The sequence below is a fragment of the Prionailurus bengalensis genome, chromosome E4 (genome assembly GCF_016509475.1).
Source record: "Prionailurus bengalensis isolate Pbe53 chromosome E4, Fcat_Pben_1.1_paternal_pri, whole genome shotgun sequence".
NCBI lineage: Eukaryota > Metazoa > Chordata > Mammalia > Carnivora > Felidae > Prionailurus > Prionailurus bengalensis.
The window spans coordinates 41,134,944-41,154,280 of NC_057360.1; the positions used below are offsets into that span (position 1 = coordinate 41,134,944).

Consider the following 19,337-nt stretch of genomic DNA (forward strand, 5'->3'; position numbering starts at 1 on the left):
CCCCCACCCCCACCCACCCCCACCCCGCGCCGAGCTCCCGGCCCCGCCCCCGAATCGGGCGGGGCCCGGGCCTTCGGCCTCGGGATGAAGTTGATCCTTACGGTCCAGTGGAGCGAACATTTATTGACCATTTACTACGTGCCAGAGTCCCTTCCCTCGAGAAGTTAATACTCTGGTGGAGAAGATCGGACACATAAATGGATTATATCAGTCATGTCGGTACACTGTGGTAGGTGCCATGACAGAAGTATATACACTTAGTAAAACCTGGGGAGGGGCCGAAGGTATTTGGCATAATGGGGAAGGATTTTCTAGTAGGGGGACCGGCTTGAAAGTAAGAACAAAATGGAGGTGAGAAAACACTAGTTATAATGTTAATAATAAGCTAACACTCTTGAGCACTTGCATATCCTGGGCACTGTTCTAAGTGCTTTGCATAATTAATCATTTAATCTACACAACAACCCTTTGAGGCAGGTACTCTTACTTCCATTTTACAAATAAGGACAGTGAGGCACAGGTTGTTTAAGCAATTTGCCCAAATGCACACAGCTAACAAGTGATAGAGACTCTATCTTTGGGAATGAGAGGGGTTACAGAGAAAAGAGTGGTCCGGGAGCAAAATAATGGCAAGGTTGAGCGTGAGAGAAGCCAAAGACTTTAAAAACAATCCAGTTGAGAAACTATGGTGCCTAAATTAAGGCAGCAGTGCTATTCATTCGGAAGAATGCATGCAAATGTAGGAGATAAAAGTAGGACATAGTGATAAATTGGGGAAGGACACTAAGGTATCCAGGCTGATTCAGGTGTCTAGGTACATGCCTGAATGGTTGCTGGTGCACGGGCATTGCCAATGCATTTCCCTAGATTATATAAATGAGGAGGTATGAGGAGGGAGACCATGTGTTCACTTCTGGATATGTTGAGTTTGACGTGTCTTCTTCGGTACAGTTGGAAATATCCAACAGGCTGAATAGTATAAATCCGAAGGGGAGAGATCAGAAATAGAGATGTAAATCTAGAGTTATTAGCATATGACTGATAGCTATTAATTATCTAATGCTAATCTAATACTGTGTGAAAGCATTGTTGTAAATGCTTTGCGTGTATTTGTGTATTAGCTCATTGAATCTACACAACCATCCCGTTGGGTAGGTACTACTATTACCCCTATTTTGCAGAGCAAGCAATGGAGGCACAGAGAGGTTAAGTAATTTTAAAAGTTAAGAACATTGTTGAGGCATGGGTGGGGTGTGTGTATGTAGGGTGAGTGCCTAGTGTCCTGCCCAGGAAAGGGGAGAGAGGAAATTTAACAAGTAGGACCTCAACACTAAAAAGATCTCTTTCATCCAGAAAGCAGCCAAACCCATGGAAGTATCATTTGGACCAACAGCGTCCTAGCTCTGTTTTCAGATTCACCTAGATGAAAGAAGTCTCTCTTACCCTTAAGGGTTCTTCAAGTTAAAAAGTGGGGAGGAGAGAAGCCTCCTCTTCAACAAACTCTTCCCAGAGATACTTGGCCCCATGTTTTGGGGCCCCATGTTTAAACTGTTTGTTTAAAAAGGGCCTTGCAGAAGGTACTCCTTTTCTTGGCTCTCTAGGGCTTCGGACCTACATAAACCTTTTTTGCTCCCCACTGCAACGGAGACTTAAGCCAAGGGGCAGCTGGCATCCTACTAGAGAAAAAGTCATCAATGTAAGATAGAGATGAGATAAAATTATAATAAAATGTCAATGGTAGAACCTAAGTGGTGGGTGTAGAGGAATTTGCTGCAAAATTTTTTTAGCTTTGCTGAATATTTTAAATTCTTCCATAATAAAATGTTGGGGAGAAGAATCATTGCTGCTCTTTGCCATGGGTGTATTTGCTTTTGAGGGTTTTGCTGCAGTTGATTTCCTGTCATGTGCTCTTTCCTGGGAGAACGTTAAGACTATTTTCACACTTAACATTGGCATCCTTCAAGCCGGATAAGTATAACTTTGAGAAAAATCCTAGACTTGTATCAGTAATGACTATTAACTGAGGTGCACAGGAAGAATGAGCCTGGGATAATCTTTCCCAATCCTCAGCCGTGTACTAGAACTCCCTCACGCTCCCAACTCCCAAGCTCTCTCCATTTCCGGTATTGACCCTAAGTGATGAGATTTTGTTGCTCCCAGATCTGGCAGCAGCTGTTTGGCTCCCCGAGGACCCAACGTGACGTTGAGGGAGGGGGCGGTTGCCAGGGTAGTCAGGGGAACCTAGGGACCCAGAGGGCTCTCCGGGAAGGCGACAACTCCCCCCGCCCCGCAGAAGACGCTTCCCTTGCCCTTTATGATGTGTGTTTACATGGGCGGAGGGATCCCTCCCCAGCTGACAGCCACACCGCGGCCGGCTCTTCTTTTTTTAAAGAGCCTAGCCACAGGCAGTGATTGGCCAAGGCCAGGGCCGCATCAGCCTCCGGGGGCGGGGCCGGGGCCGCATTGTCTCGTCTGGGGCTGGCCGGACGCCCCAGAGGCCGGACCTGGGCAACCCCGGCTCGGAGGTCCCGGGGCTGGGTCTCCCGGAGGCCTTGGGAGCGAGGCCTGGGCGGGGTCCGGTTTGGCTTGCTCGGGGAGAGCGGGGTTGGAGCCCAGGCAGCCGGAGCGGAACCAAGCCCCGCTCCGAGTGCCACGTCTCCAGGAACCCCCTCCTTACTCTTGGACAACACTCCGCCCCACCCGGGCCGCCGTCCCCCAAACTACCCCTATTTGTGCTGCCCCAGATCCTTTGGACACATCCTCAGGGGGCTCCCTCCTCATCCGCCCCCTCCGTCCGCAGGCCTCATTCCGCGAGCCCGCCCCGCCCCCGGCCTGCGCCCCAGATCTGCAGCCTTCGCCCCTAGATCCGCCCGCCTGGTGATGAGGCGCTCCCCGCGTTCCTTCCGGTCTCGGCGACGGGACGACCACGCTCCAGGGCTGCGAACTAGGGGAGCGACTTTCTCCCTTCCCCTCCCACCTCCAGCCGCCAGTCCCCCGCGCTCTCCCGGGGGACGGGGCTCCGGGACGGAGGGCCGGCCCGGCTCCCCAGCAGCCTGGGAGGGGGCGGTGGCCCGCGCCGCACGTAGCGCACGTGTAGGGGCCGCTCTCCACCCCCTCCGCAGCCCGCGGCCTCCGACCACTCTCCCGGGCTCCGGGTGTCTGCGGTGCGCCTGCCTTCCGCCCCGAACCCTCAGTGTCTGCGCCCTCCAAACACTGCACCCCTTCTCACACCACCCTTCCCTTCCCAGCCCTGCTGATCCTCTCCTCTCTCCCTTCCCCCCAATTTCCCCAGTGCACGGGCCTTTCCTCAGACTCTTCACAGTTTGTCTCAGCTCCTCCGAGTCAATGCCATCTTCTCTCTCCCCCACCACTTTTGGTGTCCTGGAATGTTTGGTGGCAGATGTCCCCTGTGGAAACCCACAATCCATGAGATCTCGAGATGAGCTGCAGCCTGTTTGGCCTCCCTGTTTTATTTATTTCGTGTACTCCCACAGCGTCTCGTTACTACTGTTACTGCAATCATAACTCGGGATTTGTCTTTTTAACACTGCCCTCTTCCCTTACACCCGCCTCTCCTCCGGATTGGAGCCGCTGGAGGGAAGGAGTAATGGTCTCTGGCCCTGGCACCAGGCACGTGGTAGAAACTTCACAAATATTTGTTCAAGGGGAAGGGAAGTGGCCTTGAGTGTCTGTAGCTCCTACTGGCCGAGGATGGAGCTTCGGACAGGACAGGAGAAGCATCTGGTTGCTCAGGTGAAGCAGGAAGAGATCTCACAATAGATCAGTATGTGGGGGATGGGGGAGCCCACATAGTGGGATAAACCCATCTTCCCCCATTCCCTGCCATGCTCGTTTCCCAGGAACCAGCAAACCCTTCTCCTCTGCTAGACTTGTCTCTTGTGTGGGACTTCTGTGTTCCCTATTCTGCCCTACCCCCAGCTGTGGGGACTGTCTTTTCGGATCAGCTCATCCCACGACAAGGGTCTCATCTCTGGGCTTCTGTCCCTGGGAAGTTGGGTCTGGATCCTGGGGAGACACCTGATAACTAAATCCCCATCTTCTCCTCCTTCCCATGTTTTCTGCCTCCCCAGTTCTGGGATCCCTTCTCTGCTGACTCAGACCAAGGGGATCCAGGGTTCAGCGCTTTGGTTGACCTGGGTGTGAAGGGTGTGGGGCCCAGGAGCTAGGCCCTTGCCTGGGCCCCGTCCCCAGGGAGCCTCCAACAGACACTGGCAAGTGGGGCAGTTCCCACGGTGTGTGGCCAGCCCTGCCCATGGGGTGGGGAGGGGCAGAGTTACCCACACAGGGCTTCAGGGTGTTTCCTCCCCTTCTGGTTGGACCACTTTAGAGGCCCTAGACTCTTTCTCAGAGCAACCTTGTGCAGAGAAGCTGAGAGGCAGAGGGAAATTCACGTTCCCTGTTCATCCTGGGGCGCCACCACCCCAACTAAGGTCTCTGGACTGGGGCACCCCTCGCAGCATGCCCTATGGCCTTGGATAGTTGGAATGTTTGGAATTCTCTGTGTCCACGATGAAAGTCTTCCAACACAAAGAAAATGGCTTCTACACTAATTATGTCAGGACTTCTGGAAACACTACCGAATCTCCTACGCTCATTTGAAATTCAGTGTTGACCAAATCCGGTTGAGTGGCCAACACAGGGTCAGACACACTAAACGCTAAATGGTAATTCTTCTCTCCCCTGGAAGGAAGGGGTGATATATGAACAACCTGAAATACTGTTCTAACATGAATAAGACAGGGCCAGTGGCTGGGGGTATGTAGTCTCTTAGATGTATCAACACTATGAGCTAGGGGGGGTTTCAGTGTCATCGCTTTTCAGATGGAGAAATTGAGACTCGGAAAGGTTAATTAGCCAAAGCCACACAGATAATAACAGTGTTAGGACTAGAATGATGATCCTAAAGCCTTTGATCGTCCCCAAACATCAAGGTGATTTCTCTAAAGCTCAGAAATCTCACACCCGCTGCCCCTTAACCTGCCAACGTGTATCCATTCTCTTCCCTAAGCCTCAGTGGCTTCACACTTCTTGACTGTGTTTATATACCAAGAGTTTCACAAAAGTTTCACAAAACAGTACTGGCCCTCACACAGTGATACACAAACATGCTGATCGAGACCCACGAAGCTGGTTTTATAACCCATGAGCGGATTGCGGCCTCAGTTTGAAAAATGCTGCTCTGTAGCTAGTTTTTCCTGCTGAGTGGGCAGCTTTCAAGATGATCTAGACCAAGCAGTGAGTTTTCTCTACTGGTACCCGTATAATCTTACATTTTGGCCACTGCCCCTCCCCCCTCATGTCTTCTGTAAGTCCTCCAGGATATGGACCACATCGTATACAAAATCAGTCATCAGCTCGTTTCTCTTCCGTCCATTTTTCATTGCAATCGATTCATTTTCCTCCTACCCCTGACCACAGCACTTGAACCCCAGGGATCACTTTGTGCCTCATATTTTTAGCACCTTATCCCAGACAGGTGCTTGGTATAAAACCAGGATCTAGCATGGTCTTTCAGTCTCCCAAGACCTGACTTGGAGCAGTGGCCAAAGACTCAAATGCCTGCAGGGGGCAAGGTAAATGAGGAAAGTCAGCCAGGCAGAGTAGGAAACTGAGAATGCACGTCCGGCTACCAGGGCCGTCACTAGTCAGGCCAGGGTGGCAGCAAGTTGCAATTTTTCAAGAGAGGCCAAAAGTCTAGGTTGTTATACAAGCTCCCTTAATTTTTAATTTTTTTAACGTTTATTCATTTTTTTAATTTTATTTTTTTTAATTTACATCCACATTAGTTAGCATATAATGTTTACTCACTTTTTTGAGAGACAGAGACAGAGCACAAGCAGGAGAGGGACAGAGAGAGAGAGAGAGACACACACACAGAATCTGAAGCTCCAGGCTCCAGGCTCCGAGCTGTCAGCACAGAGCCCGACGGAGGGCTCGAACCGTGAGATCACGACCTGAGCCAAAGTTGGATGCTTAACCGACTGAGCCACCCAGGCGCCCCAAGTTCCCCTAGTTTCTACATATTCAATCTTCAAACAAATTTTTTTAAAAAAAAGTGTGTGAGCCAATCAAATAAGCTTGTGATCAGACCATGTTCTGTGTGGAGCCACCTGCTCTGGAGAGGCTAGGGGGATGATGCACTTCAGACCTTCAGAAAGAACAATGGTTGCCAAGGGAGCACTAGCTGAGGCACCCAGAGAGAAATGCTGGAATGGAGGTGAGCTCCTGCTCCATCCCTACCCTGTGGGTCAGGTTCAGCCTCCTGGGCTTAAAGGAGAACTCTGACTTCCAGCAAAGTCTGGAGCCCACACCCAGGACATACGATAGCAAGAGGCACAGTGTCATAGATGGCCAACCCATAACTGCAATGTTGATGAGGGACCTGGGGGGTGTCCTTGCTTTTTAACATTTCCTCCCTCCCTCAACTTTTTGCCTCCTCTAAAGCCCTCAGAGAAGCGGAAATCAAATGACAAGCTATGGAAAGGTTCTCAAAGTGCTGTGCATCAGTGTAAGAATCTAAAAGTAAAATTGGGGTGAAGGCATAGGAATTAAAGTAAGGCGGACCTCCCAGATATGAGGGAAAAGAAGACAGTGCCATCATGGTTGAAAACCATACTTGTTCCTTATAATAAAAAAGCTAACATTTATTGAATGTTTGCCATGTGCTACGCATTTTTGTGTGAATGATCTCTTAAAATCTTCTTAAGAACCCTTGAGAATAGGCATCATTTTTATCTTCATTTTCTAGATGAATGACTGGGATTCAGAGAGGCTGAGTCACTTAGCCAAGGTCACATAGCCAAGAAGTTTAGCAGAACCAGGTTCCGCCCAGGCTGTCTGAGTCCAGAATCTGTGCTCTTAACCATCACCCACGTATCGCCCTCCCCTGTTACACCGCACAGTCCTGGCACTGCGGTGTCCCTGACACCTAGCACAGTGTTTGTTGAAGAAATACATGGTCACTCACCGTTGTCACATAATGCCTGACAATTAGTGAGTTTATAAATACTCGTTGAGCATGTTCTCTGGGCCAATTACTATGCAAAGTGCTGTAGACATAGCGTTGAATAAAACGAAGTCCCCGCCTTTCAAGGACTTATATTCTAGTCTAGTGGATAGAGACAGACAATAAACACATACAGGTAAGATGGTTTCTGGTAGAAATCAATGCTAAGGAAAACAGGATATGTGATGGAGTGATGGGAGGCTGGGTGGGAGGCGTGGTGAGTGGCTACTTTAGGCAAAGTGACTGCAGGCAGGGAGAGCATCTGGGCTCACATTTGAATGTTGGGAAGAAGATGGCTCTTGGGACCTCTACAGACGATAGTTCCAAGAAGAGGAGTACCATATATGGAGACCTGAGTCTGCAAAGAGCTTGAAATATTCAAGGGATGATGCTCCTCCCCACAAGAAAGCCAATGGGTCAGGGGAGATGAAGTCAAAGAGGCAGGCAAAGGGCTAGATCAGACAGGATCTTGTAGGCCATGGTCAGGAGTTTGGGTTTCATCTTTCAGCCACAAGTCATTGGAGAATTGTAGGCCAGGGAGGGATAGCATTTGATTTGCAATTGTAAAAGGTCTCTCTCACTGCCATGTGGAGAAGAGATGACAGGAGAATGAGGGCGGAGGTGAGGAACCAATTAGAAGGTGTTTGCAATAGTCCAGGCAGGAGACGACTGTGGCCCAGACTCATGTGGTAGTGGTAGAGGTTGTGCGAAAAGGTCATGCTGTGGATGCATTTTGGAGGAAACGGTAACAGGACTGATTAGATTGAACGTAGAGTGTTCAAGGGAGAGAGGCACCGAGGATGGCTTCTAGATTTTTCCCCTGAGTAAATGGGCAAATGGTGGTGCTATTTAGGGAGATGGGGAAAGCTTGTGGAGGAAAAGATTGGGGATATAGGGGGGCACCTGGGTGGTTCAGGCTGTTAAGTGTCTGACTTCAGCTCAGGTCATGGTCTTACAGTCTGTGGGTTCGAGCCCCGCGTCAGGCTCTGTGCTGACAGCTCAGAGCCTGGAGCCTGCTTGGGATTCTGGGTCTTCCTCTCTCTCTGCCTCTCCCCAACTTGTGCTCTCTCTCAATAATAAATAAGCAAACTTTAAAAACTTATTTAAAAGAAAGATTGGGGATATATGAAGATCTATGTTTCTGTTTTGACTCTGTTAAAGCTGAAATACCTTTTATTCATCCAAATGGAGACGTTCAATAGTCGAGTAACCTGGAGCTCAGGACAGGAGTCAGGGCTGCAGACAAGATCTGCCCTGGGTCATCAGTGTGTGTGTATATCTATGTATATGCCCACAAGCTTATATATGTAAAAGCCTACAGATATGGAATAATGTATACACACACACGCACTCACACGCACACATATATTGTATATATGAAGATAGTTATACACACACATGCATGTATAATATATAGTACTTAAAACCATGGGACTGGGTAAGATCACCCAAGGAGAGCATATAGGAAGAGAGCCAAGGACTGAGTCCTAGGATCCTCCTCCATTTATAGGTTGGGAAGAGGATGAGCCAGGAAACAAACAGAATGGTCAGTGCGGGCAAGAATGATGTTAGGGAAGAAAGCACTTCAAGGAGGAAGTAGTCAACCATGTCAAAAGTTGCAGAGAGGTTGAGTAAGATGAGAGAAAACGTGAAATGAAGTGGGGCTAAATAATAAAGGCAATGCTCTCAAGGAGTTGTGCTGTGTTGGGGTTCCAGAGGAGTGGGCAGAATTTGGACAGAACATGAATTTAGAGAGGAATTTTGCTTTTTTTTTTTTCCCATTGGGAGATAGTAGAGCTCCTGGTCAAGATGATGGATATGGTCCAGCAGAGAGGGAGTAGAGGGTAATGCAGAAGAGAAAGAGGGTCATTGCAGGGGTGCAGCACCCTGAGCCGGTGAGGGGGAGTGGGAGTCAGGGCACAACTCCCTGAGGAGGAGAGTGTGGAGTTGAGGTTCAGGGAAGTGGAGGGCATGGTGGAGGGGAGGTTTGATAGTTCCCCGTATCTCTTTTCTCTGTTAAAAGATGCTGATGGTGGGGTGCCCGGGTGGCTCAGTCGGTTGGGCGTCCGCCTACGGCTCAGGTCATGATCTCACGGTTTGTGAGTTCGAGCCCCTCGTCGGGCTCTGTGCGGACAGCTCAGAGCCTGGAGCCTGCTTCCGATTCTGTGTCTCCCTCTCTCTCTCTGCCCCTCCCCCGCTCAAGCTCTGTCTCTGTCTCTCTCAAAAATAAATAAGCATTAGAACAATTGTTTTTAATTAAAAAAAAAAAGATGCTGATGGTGGCCTTTGGAATGAATAATAATAGCTGGCAATAATTAAGCACACGCCGCTCCCCTGTAAGGCCGGCACACGCATCCCTGCGATGGTAGGGGAGTAGGTGGAGAGGACACAAGGGTAACATCACAGAGGGAGCTTAGTTCCAAGCCGGAACGCTGGAGAGGCCTCAGGTTGCTCTGCCTGGCCTCACCTTCTCTGTCATTACACCTGAGTGACTGGCGCTCCGCACCCCAACTCCTCTTTTTCTCTCTCTCCTGACTCTCCCAGAAGTCTGTGGGACTCACGGGGCTAAACGAGGGCAGTACTCTGGCTGTGACTGGTAAATGACACAGGAGGTGCAGAGGAGAACTGAGCTATGGCTGTGGCAGTGAACTCCTTCAGCTGTCACTGTAGAGCCTTTTTAATCAAGGTATGTATCGTTGTATTTTTGTCCTAGAGAAAAGAAGCCCACCTCCTTGACATCAAGTGCTTTGTATCTGAATCACCTAAGTGACTCAAAGTCCTGATTTAAGGAAACCAGGTAAGAAAAGTTTACTCTGTGAAGCCTTCCTACCATGTATAAGTTTTATGTTTATAATTCTTATCAAGAAGCTAAATGCTAAGGGAGAGAAGGGTATTAACCTCTATCAAAATGCTGCACTGGCAGGATCCAGAAAACAGGGAGATTGGAGAATATTATAGCCTCGGGAGCACAGAAATTATCAACTGCAATTTCTTTTCTTTTGTGTACTGACTGTATAAGGGGACAGAATCAAGAGCAGGTGACGAGGCATATTAAAACCTTTCCTTTGATCATTTAGAAACAACCAGGGAAATACATTCTCACCGGAGAAAAGGCACTAACAGAGGAAGAGAGCAGTAGACAAGTGCTTTTGAGGCTGAATAAGCCTGAAGTCAAAGCTCAACATTCATGAAAGGATTTTTTTTTCATTCTAAGTTAACAGATTCATGTTCTGATCAAGGTATGTGAATGAGATTAAAGGTTGGAATAAATTAAGGATATCCTTTATTAAAGAGTAATAAAGGCACCACATTGCTTAGTATTTAGCAATACTTTAAGTTCAGTTATTTTATTTATTTTGAGAGAGCGAGCGAGCAGGGGAGGGGCAGAGAGAGAAGGAAAGAGAGAAACCCAAGCAGGCTCCACACTGTCAGTGCAGAGCCCAGTGCAGGGCTCGATCATGATCTGAGCCGAAATCAAGAGTTGGATGCTTAACCGACTGAGGCACCCAGACACGCCAAGTTCAGCTATTTTAATAAACTGACTTTTGTTTAAAAAAGCAAGGGTAGGTGGTGGCCATCTGTTTCCTAAGATAAAGGAGCCTCATCACTGAAGCCCCAGCTGACCTTCATCATTTTGAAAAGGGAAAACTTTGGGAAAGTTGAATCTCCAAACAAACCTATAAAGAGAAAGCAACAAAGGCCACAGGACAGGTGACCTTCCTTCTTTAGGTCAGGGAATAAGGCTATATTCCATCAGGTCCCCAACTCAGATAAGAAGGCAGGCTTTGGAAATAAGTTAACAATGATGAAGAGGAAGGATAGAATATGGGGGATTGTGAGGGGGAAAGCTTCCAGGAGACAAAGGAGAAGTTCTAGGCATGGATGGATGGATGGATGGATGGGGAGAGTCCCCAGCTGCTTTACATGTTGACTTTTTGCTATAGGAACCGTATCCCATCAGACACCATGCAGTGTTCCATCAGGCGCGGCATCATAACCTCAGTGGGCATTGGATTCCTGTGGCTCCTCGTCACTTTGAAAACCCCCAGGGAAACTGAAGATGTTCAAAACGTGATGGCTTTCAAAGGCCAAGTAGCAACCCTTGCTCTCAGTGTGGGAATTGAGGATGTAGGGAGGGAATGGTGTGGACAGGTAGATTCTCAAAGCACCTGCTCCCTTGCACCTGCGAGCAGGAAGCTCCAAAGGGAGCTGGGATATGAACCTGGACCCATCGGTCCATAAAGAAGCTGCTCCCCCAACCCCAATATTTGTTAAGGTAAGGAAGAGAGCAAATAGTGCTCGAGCCCTCATTGCTTTGGCCAGTGGTCAGGCATCCCGAGAATGTGCTGGGCTCACTCTAGGGAGAGTTCCTCTTTCCTGGAAAAGCTTATGAGAATCCTCTAGGGGGCTAAACACTCTTCTTTTTATGAAAGGAGGTACATGTTTTGCTTTTTGTCAATGATCTAGGAGGACAATTATGGCAAAAGAAAAGATGTGAGACTGCTGGAAGGCTGGCAGAATCATACCTTCCAGTATATTAAGACAATTCAGCAGAGAAGAAAGAGTGAGTTCTAAGGAGAGGAGTGGGGTACCCTGAGGGCAGTAGGGACATCAAGAGAAGGTAGCTGGGAAGGAAAGAAGAAGGGAGAGGGAAAAAAGGCAGGACTGTTCCCGGGAATATCGGAATCTGGCAGACAGTTCAGGAATGAGGAAGAAGGAGGGAAAAGATCATTGTTACAGGAAGGCAGAATCACCGGATTAGAGAACATTTGGATTAGAAGGGGCCTTAGAGCCATAGTCCAAATCCCTCAGTTTTGTGAATCAGGACCTAAGCTCAGGAGTGAAGGGACTTGCTCGAGGTCACACAGTCAGTGGTGGAACTGGGACAAGAACGTAGGCTCTTGACTTATGGAGAAGCGCTTTTCCTTTCCCCTAAAGCTGAGCTTTGGGAAGGTGAACTGTAAAACAAAAAGAATTATAGTAACTATAACGTTAGCTAATACTCCTGAGCACTTAAACCATGTGCTACAAAATTCTGGCTCAAAGACGACTCAAAGGGACCCACAGGGACTCAGCATCACCTAGTTTAGCGCTTCTCAGACTTCAATGTGCATTGAAGGTACTTGGCGATACTGTTAAAAGGCAGTTTATCTAGGAACCCAGATTCTGCTTTTCCAATAAGCTTCCAGATAAGATTGATGTTGTTGGACTGAGGACCATATTCTGAGCAGCAATGATCTAAACACCCCCTCTACCAAAAGAGAGCACAGATGGGAACTAGAAGAGGGAAGAAAGGAACAGCGAAGGTCCCAGAGAGCATCCCAACCCTTAACCCTTTGACTACCTTCACTACCAAACCCGACGTACTCTGACAGTTGTCCCTATTTTGCCTCTCCTTAGCGTGGCTGACAGTGGGGATCTCCTCAGTGCCACGACCAGATCAAAGCGGCCTCTTGTACACCCTGGTCTCTCTGTTCCGTGCTTCCTCTAAGATCGAGCAGAAACGTCTCACAGTACTGGTTCATCTGGCACATTCTGACCTCACCGGGCTCAGAGAAACCATTGCCCATATTTCAACCCTCTTCAGCCCACAGATCTTGTCAGGGAAGCTGCTACTGATTCATGCTCCATCTGATGCCTACCGCACCACGGATGACACGAGGAAGGAGGCCCACAGTGGGGAATTCTACTCCAAGCGGAATAGAGATCATGCCTTCCTCATGAGCTTTGCCGCAAAGCTCTCTGAATACTTCCTGTTACTGGAGGACAGTGTCCTGTGTGCCCCCAACTTTATCACCCACATTCATTGGAAGGTGGACACAATGAGGTCCGACCCATGGGTGCTACTGGAGTTCTCTAATATGGGCTTCCTCGGCAAACTCTTCCACAGCAGGGACCTCCCACTCCTGGCTCATTTCCTCCTCCTCTTCTACAAGGAAAAGCCCCTTGACAGACTGATCCCCCACTTCCGTACCCTCTTAGCTCAGAAAAACCCAATCCTCTGCAGACCGTTCCTTTTCTACCACAGGTTCTCCTACTATACCTCCAATGACAGTCAGAAGGCCACGCCAGTCCGGAAAAAGAACCCCTATGGTCCTGACAACCCACCCGCAGCCATTTTCACAGATATGAAGGTTTTTGATGTTCATTTCCCCTGGAAGGCCTACACTCTGGATGAGTCATTCTTCTGGACCCAAAATGTTAGTGTAGGGAACCACCTGACAGTCATTTTGAAGCATCCAGCGAACTTGAGCAGAGTGCAAGTGTTGACAGGCACCATCGTGGATGGAAAGCATGCCCTAGAGAAGGGGCAAGTGGAGCTGGGCTATGACCCCGAGGGAATGCCTCAATACTGTACCAGCTTTGCCTTGCTGGGCCATCTCTTGGAAGGGCAGGTGAATCAGGAGATATTCAAAAGTATGGGGTACGATGTGAGCTGTGTAAGGCTGGTGGTGAAAGCTAATCAGGTTGGCGGTCTCATAATCAGGCATATTTACCTCTGGGAGGAAAATCCCAAAGATATGGAAGCAGCTCAGAGTTGGAGATAAATCACTAAGGATGTGAAAAATTAAAGTTGCGAAGCTGTTCCATTCCAGCCTGAGTGACATGGGGAGATAGATGTCAGGGAATGAGGGGCAGGGAGAGAAGACTCTATGATGCTTTGGGTGCCACCATGATGTTAAGAGACCTGTTCCTTTTTCTCCCCAAACAAGTAATTCATATATACATACACATATATACATGAATTTATATATATGTAAAACTTTTTATGTTTATTTATTTATTATTTTAAGTAGGCTCCACACCCAACATGGGGCTTGAACTCATGAGCCTGAGATCAAGAGTTGCATGCTCTATGGACTGAGCTGGCTGGATGCCCTATAAGGTGATTCTTATAGGTTATCTTTTTCTGGGAGCAAATATAGCTTAGCCCAACTTGGAGAATGGCCTTGGTCACTCCCAGAATGTTTAGATTTGGGGGATGCTGAGATGAGCACAGAGTGTGTGTGTGTGTGCGTCTAAACACATATTTTTTTTTTAATTTTTTTTTCAACGTTTATTTACTTTTTTGGGGACAGAGAGAGACAGAGCATGAACAGGGGAGGGGCAGAGAGAGAGGGAGACACAGAATCGGAAACAGGCTCCAGGCTCTGAGCCATCAGCCCAGAGCCCGACGCGGGGCTCGAACTCACGGACCGCGAGATCGTGACCTGGCTGAAGTCGGACGCTTAACCGACTGCGCCACCCAGGCGCCCCTAAACACATATATTGACACACAGTCAGAGGTGGGGAGATGTAATGTGGTAGCAGGAGAGTAAGGGGGGAAATCATGGGGTGTCCCTAAAACTGACAGCATAAGTAGCCAAGAAAGTGACCCTCGTTAGAAATCAAATTCTCTGGGGGCGCCTGGGTGACTCAGTCAGTTAAGTGTTGGACTCTTGATGTTGGCTCAGGTCATGATCTCACGATTCGTGAGTTCGAGCCCTGTGTCAGGCTCTGCGTTGATGGTATGGAGATTGCTTGGGATTCTCTCTTTCCCTCTCTCTCTCTGCCACTCCCCTCCTCATGCTCTCTCTCTCTCTCAGAATACAAAAATAAACATTTAAAAAAAGAAGTCAAATTCTCTGAAATTCAGAAAAGCGGTAGATGGACCGATAGCAATAAAACTAAACCCTTAACTCTATCCTTTAAGCTGTTTCATAGTGTCCATGAGTTTCTTCCTTTCCTCACAAACTTGGACATAAATAGTTTGTAACTAAAACTTCACTTTGTCATCAGCAATTCACTCCTTAACTCCCCCACTGGTGTCTACACCCACCAAGCTACTGAAACTCTTCCCTAGTTGCAATGACAAAAATAGTCAAAACCCAGCTGCATTTTTTCAGAGCTCATTCCCCTTAACTCTCTGCAGCAATATACAATACTCACTAGTGTTTCTTCTAGAAACAGCCTTCTTCCTTCTGGGATTCATCCATTTATTGGGTATTTGCTGAGTGCGAGGCACACAAAAAAAGCCCCTGTGGGGTTAAGTACATGGTCTTTTGGAAGCACAGATCTGCTCTTCCTAAAACATTCTTGGGGGCTTAGGAAAAGCTTCTTGGAAAATAGAATATCTAAGCCTAGACCTGCCAGATAATTAGAGAAGATAGCCAGGTAATGTGGGGAGAAGGTCAGGGAGATTTTCCAGTAAAAGAAACAGCATGCTGAGAAGTAGGCAAGAGGTGAGAAAGAACATGGTTCATCTGGGAAAACGCAAATCATTTAGTGGGACAGGAGATGGAGGGCAAGCTGGAGGAGGGATGGGGCAGAAGATAAAGCCACAGGATTGAGAGAGGACCAGCTTAAGAAGGGCCACAGGCAGTTCAATGGGGGAAAGAACAGTCTTTTCAATAAACGTCTTTTCAATAAATAGTGTTGGAACAACTGAATATCCACATGCAAAAGAATGAATTTGGACTCCTACCTCACACCATATACAAAATTGAATCCAAATTCATAGAAGAAAATAGAAGGTGTAAATCATTGTCACCTTGGATTAGGCAACAGTATATTAAGATATGACACTGAAAGCATCAGAAATCAAAGAATAGATCAATTGGACTTCACCAAAATTAAAAACTTTTGTGCTTCACAGGACACTATCAAGACAGTGGCAAGAAAACACACAAAATGGAATATTTGCAAATTATATACCCAATAAGAGACTATTATAAAGTCTATAAAGTCAGAATATTATAAAGTCTTATACTCAATAATAATAATAAAAAATAACCCATTAAAGATGGGCAAAGGGTATGACTAGAGATTTCTCCAAAGAGGATGTACAAATGGCCAATAAATACATGAAAAGATGCTCATCAGGGCACCAGGGTGGCTCAGTCAGTTGAGTGTCTGACTTCAGCTCTGGGCGTGATCTCATGGTTTGTGAATTTGAGCCCTGCATGGGGCTCTCTGCTGTCAGTGCAAAGCCTGCTTCAGGTCCTCTGTCTCATCTCTCTTCCCCTCACCTACATTGTCTCTCTCTCTCTCTCTCTCTCTCTCTCCCTCTCCCTCTCCCTCTCAAAAATAAATAAACATTAAAGAAAGAAAGAAAGAAAGAAAGAAAGAAAGAAAGAAAGAGAAAGAAAGAAAGAAAAGATGCTCATCATTAGTCACTAGGGAAATGCAAATCAAAACCACAATGAAATACCACTTCACACCCACTATTAAGGCTCTAATTAAAAAAAAAAAAAGGAAATAAGTGTTGGTGAGAAATTCGGACCCACATACATTGCCGGTGGGGTTGTGAAATGGTGCAGCCATTTTGAGAAAGTTCCTCAAAATGTTTAACAGATTACCACGTGATCCAGCAATTCCACTCCTAGGTCTATACTCAAGAAAATGAAACATACATCCACACCAACACTTACACATGAATGTTCATAGCAGTCTTATAATAACCAAAAAGTGAGAATAATCTACATGCCCAACAGATGAATGAAGCAGAATGTGGTGTAACCATACAAAGGAATATTTGTTGGCCATAAAAAGGAATGGGGAGTATGGGCCTGCTCTGTAGCACACATGAACCATTATGCTGCATGAAAGAAATTGGTCACAAGAGGCCACATATTATATGATTCCATTTATAGGAAATGACTGGACTAAGCAAATCCATAGAAGTAAAAGTGGATTAGCAGCTGGGGGCTGGGGAAAAGGGAAATGGAAAATGACTTCTAATGGGCATGGGGTGTCTTTTTGTGGGCGCTGAAAATGTCCTAAAATTAGGGGCGCCTGGCTGGCTCATTTGGTGGAGCGAGCGACTCTTGATCTCGAGGTTGTGAGTTCAAGCCCCACACTGGGTGTAGAGATTACTTGAAAATAAAACCTTAAGGAAAAAAAATGTTCTAAAATGGTGGTAATGGTTGCACAACTTGGTGAATATAAAAACTATTGAATTGTGTACTTTAAAAATGAATGTTATGGTATGTGAATTATATCCTAATAAAGCAGTTATTAAAAAAAAAAAGCTGTAGAAGCAAATCAAGGGTTTTAGACTATCCTGATGGCAATAGGGAATCATTGAACAGTTTTAGCCAGGACAGCGAAATGACCTGTTGTGCTTTGGAAAGATCACTATGGATATCTTGAGCAGACTAGTTTGAAGGGAGTCAGGATGAGGTATCCAATTAGAATTAAACAAGAGAATGTATACAAAGTGTCTATCTCAGTACCTGGAGTATAATATATAATAAATGACACTTCCTGGGGCCCCTGGGTGGCTCAGTTTGTTGAGTGTCCAGCTCTTGGTTTTGACGTGGATCATGATCCCAGGGTCATGGGATTGAGCGCTGTGTTGGGCTCTGTGCTGACAGTGCGGAGCCTGCTTGGGATTCTCTCTCTCCCTCTCCCTCTGTCCCTTCCCTGCTCTTGTGCATACTTTCTCTCTCTCTCTTTCTCTCGCTAGCTCGCTCAAAATAAATAAACATAAATAAAATAAAATAAAATAAAATAAAATAAAATAAAATAGAATAAAATGACACTTCCCACTTCCCTTATCTTTCTCCCTTCTTCCCTTCTCTTTCCCACCTTTATTCCATAAATTCTACACCAAATCTATATTTCCACATGCCTCTCTGACTAATGATCTCTGTCCTTGACACTGTTTCCTCCATCCATCCCTAAACATGGGACTATTCCAAGGCCCTTTACTCTTTTTTTTTTTAATGTTTATTTTTTGAGAGAGAAAGAAAGAGAGGGACAGAGAGTGTGAGCAGAGGAGAGGCAGAGAGAGAGGGAAAGAGAGAATCCCAAGCAGGTTCCATGCTGTCAGCACAGAGCCCAACGTAGGGCTGGATCTCATGAACTGTGAGATCATCACCTGAGCCGAAATTAAGTTGGATGCTTAACCGACTGAGCCACCCAGGCACCCCAAGGTGCTTTACTCTTATGCATCTATGCCTTCTTCCTTCAATTGGTCCATCACTCAGAGACACCTGAATGAACTTTCAGGTACTACCTAAGTCAGCAGCATCCTCTGAGGTCTCCAATCTGAGCCTCAGTGTCTTCTCTCCAGATGATGATGGACACCCTCTACGTAGCTCTTCCATGGTCATCTCAAGCTCAACGTGTCTAAAACCAAATTCTTAAGCTTGTACACCCCTCCAGACATGTGTATTTCTGGCCATAGTTACCTTACACACATAAACTCAAAATCTTAAAACAGTGCTTTAAAACAGTGGTCTATAAGCCACTTGTATCAGAATCACCTGGATCATCAGGGAAATGCAAATCAAAACCAAGATGAGATACCACCTCACACCCATCAGAATGGCTAAAATTAACAACACAAGAGATGACAGGTTTGGTGAGGATGTGGAGAAAGGGGAAGCCTCTTGTACTGTTCACGGGAATGCGAACTGGGGCAGCCATTCCGGAAAACACTATGGAAGCTCTTCAAAAGGTTCAAAATAGAACTACCCTATGATACAGCAATTGCACTACTGGGTATTTACCCAAAGGACACAAAAAGACAGATTTGAAAGGGTACATGCACCCCGATGTTTATAGCAGCACTATCGACAATAGCCAAACTATGGAAAGAGCCCAAGTGTCCATCGACTGATGAATGGAAAAAGAAGATGTGGTACAGGGGTGCTTGGGTGGCTCAGTTGCTTAAGCGTCCAACTTCAGCTCAGGTCATGATCTCCCAGTTCGTGAGTTCAAGCCCCATGTCAGGGTCTGTGCTGATGGCTCAGAGCCTAGAGCCCGCTTTGGATTCTGTGTCTCCCTCTCTCTGACCCTCCCCACTCATGCTCTGTCTCTCTCTCTCTCTCTCTCTGAAAAATAAATAAACATTAAAAAATTTTAAAAAAGAAGATGTGGTACCTGTTAACAATGGAGTATTACTCAGCCATCAAAAAGAATGAAATCTTGCCATTTGCAGCGAATGACTGTGTCTGGAGCCATTAGGGACAGTTTCACAGAGGAGGTGACAAATAGGTGAGCTATTTCTCAGGCAAGGAATGGAGGGAAGGGTATGCCAGGCAGAAAGACGTAAGTTAATCATTCAAGCAAGGGGACTGAGATCTCATCAGGGTACCCTCTCCCCGGACAGTGGCTGGTCACTGGGGCCCTGAGGTAACACCGATGGGGAAAGCAGGCCTGGTGTAGGAACCCGGTAGCAAAAGTGTTGTCATAACTGTCAATGGACCCTCAGCCTCTGTATCTGGGAGACGGTGGAAAGCAGGAAGTCCTGTGGCCTGTTGGCCTGCGTCCCCATGTTAAGGGCCACTCAGCTCTACCGGATGGGTGCCTTGTAGGAATGTGG

The 19,337-nt window shown here is 47.0% G+C and overlaps 1 protein-coding gene across 1 annotated transcript; it reads left to right on the forward strand.

Moving 5' to 3' along the window:
- Positions 1-16: 16 nt before the first annotated feature.
- On the forward strand, positions 17-13,617 carry LOC122475995 (alpha-1,3-mannosyl-glycoprotein 4-beta-N-acetylglucosaminyltransferase-like protein MGAT4E). Its single transcript, XM_043568147.1, has 6 exons — positions 17-229; positions 9,741-9,824; positions 10,105-10,266; positions 10,972-11,119; positions 11,495-11,591; positions 12,428-13,617. The coding sequence occupies exons 4-6, from the start codon at positions 10,994-10,996 to the stop codon at positions 13,573-13,575; spliced, it is 1,371 nt and encodes a 456-aa protein (XP_043424082.1). The 5' UTR covers positions 17-229; positions 9,741-9,824; positions 10,105-10,266; positions 10,972-10,993; the 3' UTR covers positions 13,576-13,617.
- The last annotated feature ends 5,720 nt before the right edge of the window (positions 13,618-19,337 follow it).

What these genes read in the sequence shown, in the direction of transcription:
- LOC122475995 (XM_043568147.1), top strand. Translation starts at nt 10,994, where the DNA reads ATGCAGTGTTCCATCAGGCGCGGCATCATAACCTCAGTGGGCATTGGA. An exon ending in TGATGGCTTTCAAAGGCCAA is followed by an intron (nt 11,120 to 11,494) that starts GTAGCAACCCTT and finishes TCAATGATCTAG; the next exon opens with GAGGACAATTATGGCAAAAG. An exon ending in AATTCAGCAGAGAAGAAAGA is followed by an intron (nt 11,592 to 12,427) that starts GTGAGTTCTAAG and finishes GCCTCTCCTTAG; the next exon opens with CGTGGCTGACAGTGGGGATC.